The sequence below is a fragment of the Labeo rohita genome, chromosome 13 (genome assembly GCF_022985175.1).
Source record: "Labeo rohita strain BAU-BD-2019 chromosome 13, IGBB_LRoh.1.0, whole genome shotgun sequence".
In the NCBI taxonomy this organism is placed as follows: domain Eukaryota; kingdom Metazoa; phylum Chordata; class Actinopteri; order Cypriniformes; family Cyprinidae; genus Labeo; species Labeo rohita.
The window spans coordinates 8,277,305-8,289,399 of NC_066881.1; the positions used below are offsets into that span (position 1 = coordinate 8,277,305).

Consider the following 12,095-nt stretch of genomic DNA (forward strand, 5'->3'; position numbering starts at 1 on the left):
TGCAGGTGCAATGATAGATATTAATAGGTACAGTATGCATCACATGACTAAACGTGTCATCGTTTTCAATTGCTTCAATTTTCACAGTTAATACTACAACATGGGAGAGTGTTTACAAAAAGCTCTCTTGTCACCAGACAAAAATGCTGTGTCAGTGTAGAGGTAAGGCCAAAACATACAGAGAAAGATGCATTTTTAAATGTATTCAGATTTATATGGACGTAGCCTTACAGGCTTACTGTATTATTGATATTTAAAGCAATATAAAACAGAAACGTTGAGATTTTAAAGTAATTTGTTAATATAATTATGCATGATGTTCATCATTTTTGATTGCTAATTGTTTAGTCTAAACGGTAAAGGCCTGTTCTCCTTCATCTTCTGTTCTATCTGCTGTTGATCAAAGGTTTTTTTTTTTGCTGTGCACAGCAGTGCTCCCCGACTCAGTTTCTTTTTCTGCTGGCAAAATAGCTTGAGCTTTCAACAAAAAACATACAATGGCTTTATTAATAACAGGAGATGACCATCGGCCTGCCAGTTTGGCACAACTAGCGTTGTCGTTTTGTGAGTCGGAGCCCAGCCTCTCTCCTTCTCTTTCTCTCAGGGCTGAGAAGTGTGATTGCAGCAGACGGATACATTGACATAAGGGAATACTCAGGAGTGATCACAGTTCTCATCCTCCACAGAGAGAAGGGGAAGAAGACAGAGAAAGAGTGCAGCTCCTCCCCTGTGGCCTTGTTTCCTTTCCTAGTGAGAGCGTCTGACAGCTCTTCAATATGGTGCCTTTGTCACAGTCATGCCCCCCGGTTTATTGATCACTGCCTCTGCGTGGCCCCTCATAACACACAAACAGATATACACACATACAGTTAATGGATTAATTTGCTCAAAAATCTAAATCTAACATAACATGGTGAGAAGATTATGACGGAGTTTTCATTTTGAGTGAACTGTTTCCATATATGTACTGTAAGGCCAATGGAAAACACCAACTGATCTTCTGACGGGCTGAACAATAGTGACTAGGAGAGACTGGTGTTATATCTTAGGACACATATTTGAGTCAGATAGTTGGGGCATTTTCTGCATGCTGTTCTGGAAAAAAAGAAGCTTAAAATACCTGAGAACAAGCTAATTTTACCACAGTTTGCTACTGCAGTTTTTGTTATTTACTCAGTTTGAGTTAAAACAGATACTGACAAATTCTGCTAATATGGTATTCTGTGTATGGTAACACATGCTCTTTCTTCACAGGTATGTTTGTCATGATTAATTTATTCTGCAAACAAAAGTGTCGGAAAATAAGCAGAGCCATAAAGTGAATAATATTCGACTGGTCATGTGATTTCCAAATGAGGTGGAGACCCACCCCTTGTTGAATAAAACAGTTTTTTTCAAGGCTACTGATAGGAATAGAGTCTGGGCAGTAGGTAGATATTTATTTAAAAAAAACAGTTGTATCGAAACAGTTCTGAGTAGTTTTCAATATTTATTATCTAGATATTAAGAGTATGCCGCTATAAAAGTCTGCATGTAAGTGTGAGTGTGTCTTTGTGAATGAGTGGCGTAGTTTCAACTAATGCACATACTGAAGGATGATGATGCTCGCGGTGATTTCAGTGTCCGTTGTCTCAATATGTGAAGACATGAACATACATACTTCATCTCTAGAGCTGCTCTGAGAGTAACATCACACCGTTTCACTTGATAAAAACTACTGTCATATTATATACACAGAGAAACTCAATGGTCTTAAAGAAGTTCACTTTCAGAACAACGATTTACAGATAATGTACTCACCCCCTTGTCATCCAAGATGTTCATGTCTTTCCTACTGCAGTCGTAAAGAAATTCTTTAAGGATTTTTCTCCATATAAGCTTCAAATGATCCCAGCCGAGAAAGAAGGGTCTTATCTAGCAAAACAATCAGTTATTTTTATAAAAATAATACAGTTTATATACTTTTTAATGTCAAATGCTTGTCTTGTCTTGCTCTCCCTGTGTATTCTGGCTCAAGACAGTTAGTGTATGTCGAACAACTCAGATCGTATTTTCTCCCAACTTCAAAATCGTCCTATATCGCTGTTTTACCTTTTTTTGTTAAGGGTGTTTGATCTTCTTTGAATGTTCACTTTGCAAAGACTGTGTCGGGACTTCTGCAGTGATGTAGGATGATTTTGAAATGATTTTTGAAGTTGAGGGAGAAAATACGATTGGAGTTTTTCGACATACCCTAACTGTCTTGAGGCAGAATACACGGAGTTCAGGGAGAGCAAGACAAGACGGGCGTTTGAGATTAAAAAGTATTTAAACTGTATTTTTAAAATAAAAATAACCGATCGTTTGGGTAGATAAGAGCCTTCTTCCTCAGCTGGGATCATTTACAACCGCATTTAAACTGCATTTTGGAAGTTCAAAATTGGGGCAACATTTCAGTCCATTATACAGAGAAAAATCCTGAAATGTTTTCCTCAAAAAACATAATTTCTTTACGAATGAAGAAAGAAAGCCATGAACATCTTGGATGACAAGGGGGTGAGTACATTATCTAAAAAATTTTGTTCTGGAAGTGGACTTCTCCTTTAATGATAACCCACCAAAATAAAAGTTTGGTTCAGCTGGAAGAAAATAAATATTTTATTATTGTGTAGTAAAATTACCTGTCAAAGTAATACATTTAATATTATAAAATTTAAGGAGTATAATGCAACCAGTTTATTTTTTTCATTCATGATTTAATTTATATAGTATGCAAGTTTTTGTCAGACCCCTTGGACTGTTTGTGTTGGTTTTGCCCTTGTCACACCCCCATTGGACAGTTTTGTTGGTTTCTCCCTCTTGTGTCCATATATGGTCTTTCCTGTTCCGTTTCTTGTTAAGTAATTATTGGTTAATCACTCACACCTGTCCTTGTATCGTTTGCACTCCTTTATATGTTGGATTCTGTTCATTGTTCAGTTGTCGGATGTGAAAGTTATGTTGGCGTGTGTGGTTCCCTTCTGTGTCTGCCTGGAGTTACCGTTTGTGGATTATTATTAAAGACTTTTTGTTATATTCCGTCGTTGCTCGTCTTACTCTACACAGCCTTGACAGTTTTGTTGTACAGCTCCATATTTGTCAAAAATAAAAATGCAATGTTTTATTGTAAATTATATCGATATAAATTAATTTCATTAGACACAATTTTTTAAATAAATAAAAGTGTATTCCATGGGGCCTTTAATGAAAATGTAGCTTATTCTGTGAACTCACATATTTTTGGTAAACATTACTTTCACTATCAGACAAAAAAAAAAAAAAAATCAATTTTATATTTTTACATTATCAGTGTAATCAATATTCTGTTTATTAAAGCCAAGTATGACTCTCATCAAATTAGTGTTTTTAAGCATTTTACATTTATTACAAAATAATAACACAAGGCAGTAACAATTTAAACAGTATATTTTGTCTGTGAACTTATGTTCATCTGTTCTTTTTAATGGTTAATGTTTAACTGTTTTCAAATTTTTCAGATTATCAATCATCAAAGCTCGGTAAAGAGATTTACTTTTAATTTCCCCAAGCTAATTACTCACTAAAAACTCCCACAGATTATGTTTTCATGTCATTTTATTTATTTTTTATTTTATTTTGACTTAAAGTGATTATATCTTGGTTGTGTGAGTTGTTTACTTACCTTTTTAAATTAGTCTTCCCATTAAAGCCCTTATATTGTTAATTCAGACAGATGTTGTAACTTCACCTACTGGTGTTGCTGTTGGACAGTGTTTCTTTAGAAAAACAAGTGATTTTTACACTTTTAATGTTATATTTTGTAATATTTTATATGCATTGTCTTATTTTTACACTATAAATTTTTTCTCATCCAATATTTTGAGCAACAGAGCACTGTCTCTGTTGCCTCCTCGAAGGAAACACCTTTGATAAATATATACCTACAGTAGAAACTGTTGCACTTGAATGAATAAGACTATATGAGTGAGTGCACAATATTGAATAATGGTTGTGAACCTTGTCAAACTTCTGTTTGTGCGTTTGTGTATGTTTTGCAGCAGGAGGCTGTGAGAATGAGGAGCGCGTATTTCGTGAACGCATGCGTCCCAGGAAGAGGCAGGGAGCTGTCCGGAGGAGGGTGCATCAAGTCAACGGACACAAGTTCATGGCCACCTACCTGAGACAGCCCACCTACTGCTCGCACTGCCGCGACTTCATCTGGTGAGTCCCGCAGCGGCTGTCGCCTGGTATTTACAGCCTTGTACCGTGCTGTTTGTACAGCTGTGTGTGTTGGTAAATCTGCGTCTGAGTTTTGACATAAGCAGTGTACACTGTCCCTCCTCACGGGTGGTTTACCCTCAGTGGGCTGCGTTTCCATGGTAACGACAGGAAAAGCCCTGAGGCTCAGAGCGACAGCGCTACAGTACGAGCGTATTGAATGCGTCTGGCCTCCTCCACACTGCGCAAGAACACCGCCGTGCACAGGCACGCTGTGTCCCGCCTCTCTAGAGAACAGAGGAATATGGCTGTTTTAAAAGATAACGTGCAGATGCATGTGAATAAAACTGCTGTAAGAGTAGTGAATATAACAACACATGAAATCTACATACATGTGAACAGTTTCACCCAAAAATGAACATTTCCTGAAAATGTACTCACCCTCAGGCCATCCAAGATGTAGATGAGTTTGTTTCTTAAAAGGAACAGATTTGAAGAAATGTAGCATTACATGACTTGCTCACCAATGGATCCTCTGCAGTGAATGGGTGCCGTCAGCATGAGAGTCCAAACAGCTGATAAAAACATCACAATAATCCACAAGTGATCCACATGACTCCAGACCATCAATTAATATCTTGTGAAGTGAAAAATGTTAATGTTTGTAACAAACAAATCCATCATTAAGACTTTTTTTTTACTTCAAATCTGGCTAAAATATGAATCCTATATACTTAATATTGCTTTCAGTTAAAAAGGTTGTCTCATCTGAATCAAGAGAGAAATATGCACAAATCAAGCATCTGCATATAATGGACTTCATTGGTGCCCCGATTTGAACTTCCAAAATGCAGTTTAAATTCGGCTTCAAATGGCTCTAAACGATCCCAGCTGAGGAGAAGGGTCTTATCTAGCAAAATGATCTGTCATTTTTTTCAGAAAATAAAGATTTGTATACTTTCTAAGCACAAAAGCTTTCTGTAGCACAGGCTCTGGGATGCGTGTCCATGGGTCGTTCTTAAATGATTCTTTCATTTTGAACGAATCTTTAATGTGACTCGGGAAGAATGAGTCGTCTCGGGGAGTGATTCATTCAGTCACCCATGCGCAACATCCTATTAGGTTCTGTACTGGAATTAGTTCACCTGTTTTGAGTCTTCGGGTTTTTTTAATCGTTCGTTCATCTTATGGGGCTGTCACGTGATGCTGATTTTGCTAAAATGAACGAAATGACTTGAAAAAAGATTTGTTCATTTTGCTAAATGAGACTCAAAGGTCTGAGTCGGTAAAATGATCCGAACTTCCCATCACTACTACGAATCACGTCTTCGAACCTTTCAATGTGATTCAATAGAATGTGAATGCGCATCCCAGAGCCTGTGCTACACAAACTTTTGTGCTTAAAAAGTATATACATTTTTATTTTCCAAAAAAATGACTGATCGTTTCGCTAGATAAGACCCTTCTTCCTCAGCTGGGATCGTTTAGAGCCCTTTGAAGCTGCATTTAAACTACATTTTGGAAGTTCAAATTCGGGGGAACCAATGAAGTCCATTATATGGAGAAAAATCCTAAAATGCTTTTGTCAAAAATCCCTTTTTCATAACCATGTCAGATAGACTTTGCAGTATGCTGTCATTTGTTAACATTAGTTAATGAATGAGCAAATATGAACTAAAGAGCAATATATTTTTTTATATAACATGAACAATATATTTTTTAATAAAATGTATAAATATTTTAATGTCAATAAAATGCAATTGCTAACATTAACAGATGCATCTTATTACAAATTGTAAAAATGTTTTAGTAAATGTTGAAATTAATTATTTTATTTTCTGTCATATTATCAGTATTTTATTTTCCTAGTTGCGTTGCAGTAAAAATAGCAACAGCTAGTACCAGTAGCTCACCAAGCGCAATCATTTTATGTCATCAAAATAATGTCACCCTCCATAGTCCAAGACAATGCAGATATTTAAATAACATAAATCTCTCATGGTTTTTCTACTGCATATTTCAGTAAGAGACATCATTTATGTTATATTAAGCCATACAAGTCTTAATACCAGAGGTTCCCTTTAATAAATGCTACAAAAGTAATGTTCATTGTTAAATCATACTACTGAATATTTGACTATATGTTAACAAATCAGAAATTATTTAAAGCGTTAATATAATGTCCAAAATGATAGAGTAGGTGAAGCACCTTCTTCAAGGTCACATGCAAACACCATAAAAGTTAGTTGACTAGTAACTTAAAACATTACATGTTTTATGTCTGAATGACAGTTTGACTGATAATAATTCTGTCCTCACATACATTTGAAAAAAGGTTTTTTTGCTAGGTTTTGTGCTCCATTTTTTCATGTTCAGTGTTTGTTTGTTTCTTTGTTTGTTCGTTCATTGAAAAGTAATCCGTAGTATGTTATAATACATGCTGGTGTGTTTAGTGTCACTGTACAATAACAATAACAGATCTCTCTTCCTACTCTTCACAGGGGTGTATTGGGAAAGCAAGGGTATCAATGCCAAGGTAGGCAAATATCTATATTTCTCCATGTCAGATGTTTTTGTTCAACAACATAGACAGTTTTTTAAACTGAAGCAACAACACACATTTGAAACCTATTAAAGGAACAATTTAACCAAAATAAATTTCCGTTATTTACTCATCCTCATCATGTCACTCTTTCCCGTACAACAACAGCCATTATCATTAAACAACAACACCAAGTATTATTCAAATGTCAATGTGACTCATGCGCTTTAATCCACAGATCAGAATTTTCTTCAAAGTCTGTCTTCTGTTTTCCACAGAATAAAATAACATCATGCATGATGTGTAAATAATGACAGTAAAGTTTTATTTTTAGATAAACTATTCCTTTAAGCGGTGACTAGCTCACAATCTGAAACGAAGGAAACTACTGCCATAGACAGGAACCTCCTAAAATATCATATCTATACTGTGACCCAAGAACTCTTATCCAGAGCCCAGAGTAATACATCAGAAACGTGAAGCTGATCTCATCTCCTTCTTGTCTCCGTTGATCAGTGTGCACCTGTGTAGTTCATAAACGCTGCCATGAGCTGATCATCACGAAATGTGCGGGTCTGAAGAAACAGGAGGACACCACAGAAGAGGTGAGAGGAACCTGCAGAAAATCACATGATGTCTTACGTTTACTATCGGAGTTATCACTAATGAGAGTAAAATAGCAACTTTTGCTTAGGTTTCCTGCTTTTCCTGAGGGAAAAAAGAACACATTAATCTCTTCTACAGTTTAAAACTGTGTACAAATGTGCAAATATACCAATGATTGAATTAAAATGTCAGTGATTTCAATATAAGGGGCAAAAACGAGACATCCCAAACCCGTTTTCGTCTTTGACCCATGAACTCATGAACATTTCTTATCAAATTTATCCTTATAGGTTATCTGTAAGTCAACAATGTAATATTTTTCTACTTAATTTTAGAAAATACCCAGTAAATCTCGAGCTAAAGAGCAACACCTTAGCAATAAATCTTGATTTTGGCATGGACTATTGTACTATGATTTCAATGTTAGTAACTGTGTAGACTTTATCAGTATTTGTTTATAAAAATCACTGCATTTTGCAGCTTCACGTGTTATAGAATGCTTGTGATTGCTGCATAGACGTCTTCATTATCTTCTATCGCCCCCTGCAGGTGGGATCTCAGCGCTTCAGCGTCAATATGCCTCATAAGTTCAGTATTCACAACTACAAAGTCCTGACGTTCTGTGACCACTGCGGTTCATTACTGTGGGGCCTGCTGCGGCAAGGGCTGCAGTGCAAAGGTGAGAGCGGCATGCTGGGAAATGTAGTTCTCACAGGAAAACTTAAAATATCAAGGAAATGTAAATTAATTTAATTTCATGGAATTTTTATAGAATTTTCTGTGGTCAATGCACATTTTACTAGTGCAGTGTTGTGCAAAAATATTTTTGTAGGCTATATTTTTGAGTGCTTGTGTAAAACTGCCCATTCGTTTTTATTGTTTATTATTTAATGTATTAATTTAAAAAATGGTCATTGACTTACAAATGAAAAAAATGAAAATGGAGGTTTTTATTATTATTATTATTATTATATATTATTATATTGAATTTTTTTTATTTCAGTTTTAGTAATTTTACTTATTTTAGTACAGCAACTGTAAATTAAAATGGAAAAATATTGCTTTGGCAATTATCTGAAATAAAATAAATTTAAAATATTAAATTAGTCTTATTGTTTATTATTTAATAAATTATTTTAATGGTAATTGACTTACAAATGAAAAATGTGTCCAGAAATATCTGCAAAATTATTTGAAATAAATACAAATAAATTAATACAAATAAATCCATTTAAAGGTTTTCAAAGCCTCCTTAGTTATAAAAACAGTATTATAACCCAGTGTTGTTTTATTATACTTCGGATATTGTTAGTTTTATACAGATTTGTTTGTTTATATTTTCTGTTTTTGTTTTAATTAAAATTAAAATGTAAGTAGTTTGTTGAGAATTTTAAACATTATTACTATTACTACTACTACTGTTATAGTTTTAATTATTATTTTTTTTTTTTCAGTTTAGGAGTTTTAGTCATTTTAGTACAGCAACTGTAAATTAAAATGTTTCAAATATAAATAAATAAATATAAATTAATTAATTTAAAGGCTTTCAGAGCCTCCTCCATTATGAAAATGGTGATAAAAGTATTTTATCACCATTAAAAGTATTATAACCTAGTGTTATTTAAGTATCATTTGGATATTGTTTAAGTTTTTATTAATATTTAAATTAGTATTTTTGTTTATTTTTACATTTTATGTTTTTATTTTAATTAAATTTTAAATATTGTGTTGAGTGGTTTTGTCATATATATATATATATATATACATTTTTTTTAAGTTTTTTTTGTTTTGTTTTAGTAAATTAAGTTATTTTAGTACAGCAACTTTAAGTGAAAATGGGAAATGTTGCCTTAGCAATTATCTGAAATAAAATAAGTTAATAAGTTAAGTAAATATTTTGTAGGCTATATTTTTGAGTAATTGTGTAAAACTGTCCATTATTCTTATGTTTATTATTTAATAAATTAATTAAAAAAATGTAATTGTTTACAAATAAAAACTCTAGAAATTTCTGCTAAATTATTTGAAATAACTATAAATACATTTATTTAAAAGTTTTCAGAGCCTCCTTAGTTAAAAAAACAATACTTTAACCCAGTGTTATTATTATATATTATATATTATTGGTATATTATTATTTTAATATAATTTGGAAATTGTTGTAGTTTTTATTATTTTTAAATTGATTTTTTGTTTATTTTAATATTTTCTGTTTATGTTTTAAATTTGAATTAAACTGTGTTAAACTTGTTTAAAATTTGTAGTAAAATTGAGTAGTTTTGTCATTATTATTATTATTATTATTATTATTATTTTTTTAAATAGTTTTAATTCTTTTTTTATTTCAGTTTTATACTTTTAGTTATTTTGAGACAGCAACTTTAAATAAAAATGGAAAATATTGCCTTGGCAATTATCTGAAATAAAAGCTTAAAATATTTTTATAATAAATAAAGAAATAATACATTATTTTAGTTTTTATTAATATTTAAATTAGTTTTTGTTTATTTTTATATTTTGTGTTTTCATTTTAATTGAAAGTAGTTTGTTGAATGGTGTATAATTTTTATTATTTTTTAAAATAGTGTTTAGCAATAATTATAGTAATTATTTTTCTAATCTCAGTTTTAGTAATTTTAGTTATTTTAGTACATCAAGTTTAAATAAAAAAATTGAATTGTCTTGGCAATTATCTTAATTATCTAAATAAGTTACGTTTTTAAAAAATATTTATTTTATTTTACTTCAGTTCCATTTTTTAATTTTATTTAAGTCACATTTTATTTTATTTTTTTTTATTATTTTATTTTATGTTATTTTATTTATTATTTTTTATGGTTTTGGTTTTAGTTTTAATTAACTATAATATGCCTGCTATAACCCTGAATCTTCCAAGATTTAAAACATACTCACACTGGCATGCATTGAAATACATTGTAACATACATTTTAACTTCTCCTGCCGTCTCCCTTCATTTCTCTGTCCTCAGTTTGTAAGATGAATGTGCACAAGCGTTGTGAAAGTAATGTAGCTCCTAACTGTGGGGTGGACGCCAGGGGCATCGCTAAGGTGCTGTCTGACCTCGGAGTCACTCCAGATAAACTCTCGGGCAGCGTCCAGAGGAGAAAAAAGGTGAGAGGGAGAATGATGGGGAATGAGAGTCTGTACTAGAGACGTGGGCGTATAGGACTGAGAGGTCAAAAGCCTCCTCCACGCAGCTGTAGCTGTAGATAATAGGAAATACACTCTGATGATTACTGATGACATAATGGTCTTTATAGCGAGCAGCACTTAGGCACTTGATAAGGCCTCCTGAAACATAATGATGATTGAATGATGAAGATGATTTGTTCCTGTTTTTAACGCAGATCTCTCAGGGTCCAGATCCGCAGCCCTTACCCATATCCCCGCAGTTAGAAGACGATCGATCCAAATCTGCACCCACATCACCATGTGACCAGGGTAAACACACACTCAGAGCTCTGCGGATGACTCTTGGGTTAAATACATTACATACAACAACTGTGTGGCTGATGTTTGATTACCACATAAAATAATGTGAACTCGTCCTTAAAGGGATACACAAACCAAAAATGAAAATTCGGTTATCCTAAACCTGTAAGACAGACTTTCTTCTGCGAAAACATAATAGATGATGTATAATAATGATTTGGTTTGTGATCTGCAGATATAAAGGACCTGGAGAACATCAGAAAGGCACTTTCGTTTGACCATCGCGGTGAGGATCTGAAGCCAGCCTCGTCCTCCTTGCCGACCGAGGGCCTGACGGAGGAAACGGGGCAACCCAGAGAGAACGGAGAGGTGAAGACGCTCCAGACCAAAAGGATGATGCTGGAAGACTTCTCCTTCATCAAAGTACTCGGGAAGGGCAGCTTCGGCAAGGTGGAGCTTTGTAAAATGGATTTAAAGGGGTAGTACACCCAAAAATGAAAATTACCCCATGATTTACTCACCCTCAAGCCATCCTAGGTGGATATGACTTTCTTCTTTCAGACGAATATAGTCAGAGTTATATTGATTAATGTTCTGGCTCTTCCAAGTTTTATAATGGCAGTGAATGGGTGTTGAGATTTTGAAGCCCAAAAAGTACACAAGTCCATTATAAAAAGAGTGGCGCTCCAGCGGATGACAGGATGTAGGCGTAGCGTACTCAGGTGAGAATATGCTAGTCTCATGAGAACCAAGTTTTGTTTACAGCAAAGGAAAACCAGTCTCCACTTGGCTTATATCGAAATCCTTTAACATTTTTCTTTGCAAATCCTTGTTTTGTACTTCTAATTCTTGACCAGTGTTTTGTTTTGCTTTGTCCACTGTGCTTCCACATTCATCAGAGATTACGGTTTAAAAACTTTTAAATATGTGTATTTTTCTTACAAAAACACATTAGTTCACTTTAGAAGGACTTTAATAACCTCCCTGAGATGTGTGGAGTACTTTTTATGATGAATGGATGCACTTTATTGGACTTCAAAATCTCAACAGCCATTCACTGCCATTATAAATCTTGGAAGAGCCAGGACACTTTTTAATATGATTAGGGGTTCAAGTGTGTAGCAGTTGTTAGAAATTGTTAGTAATTGTTGGAATGGTCTTCGTCCAGACCAAACCGTAAGTCGTAGAGACTTGAAACTTGGAGGGATGGTAGTACTCACACCGCCTACAATGCAACGAAGGCTTGCCCTAATCGGCCTGACGGGGGCGCTACAGCGGT

General features: G+C 33.9%; 1 protein-coding gene across 2 annotated transcripts in view; it reads left to right on the plus strand.

The window, feature by feature from the left end:
• prkceb (protein kinase C, epsilon b) overlaps positions 1-12,095 on the plus strand; it is a 126,218-nt gene that overhangs the window by 61,905 nt on the left and 52,218 nt on the right. For both annotated transcript variants that reach the window (XM_051125430.1, XM_051125431.1), the window contains 7 exons: positions 4,056-4,218; positions 6,717-6,751; positions 7,274-7,362; positions 7,913-8,042; positions 10,353-10,495; positions 10,732-10,825; positions 11,052-11,266. In XM_051125430.1, the coding sequence (XP_050981387.1) occupies positions 4,056-4,218; positions 6,717-6,751; positions 7,274-7,362; positions 7,913-8,042; positions 10,353-10,495; positions 10,732-10,825; positions 11,052-11,266 (869 nt within the window). The remainder of the gene's footprint in view (positions 1-4,055; positions 4,219-6,716; positions 6,752-7,273; positions 7,363-7,912; positions 8,043-10,352; positions 10,496-10,731; positions 10,826-11,051; positions 11,267-12,095) is intronic.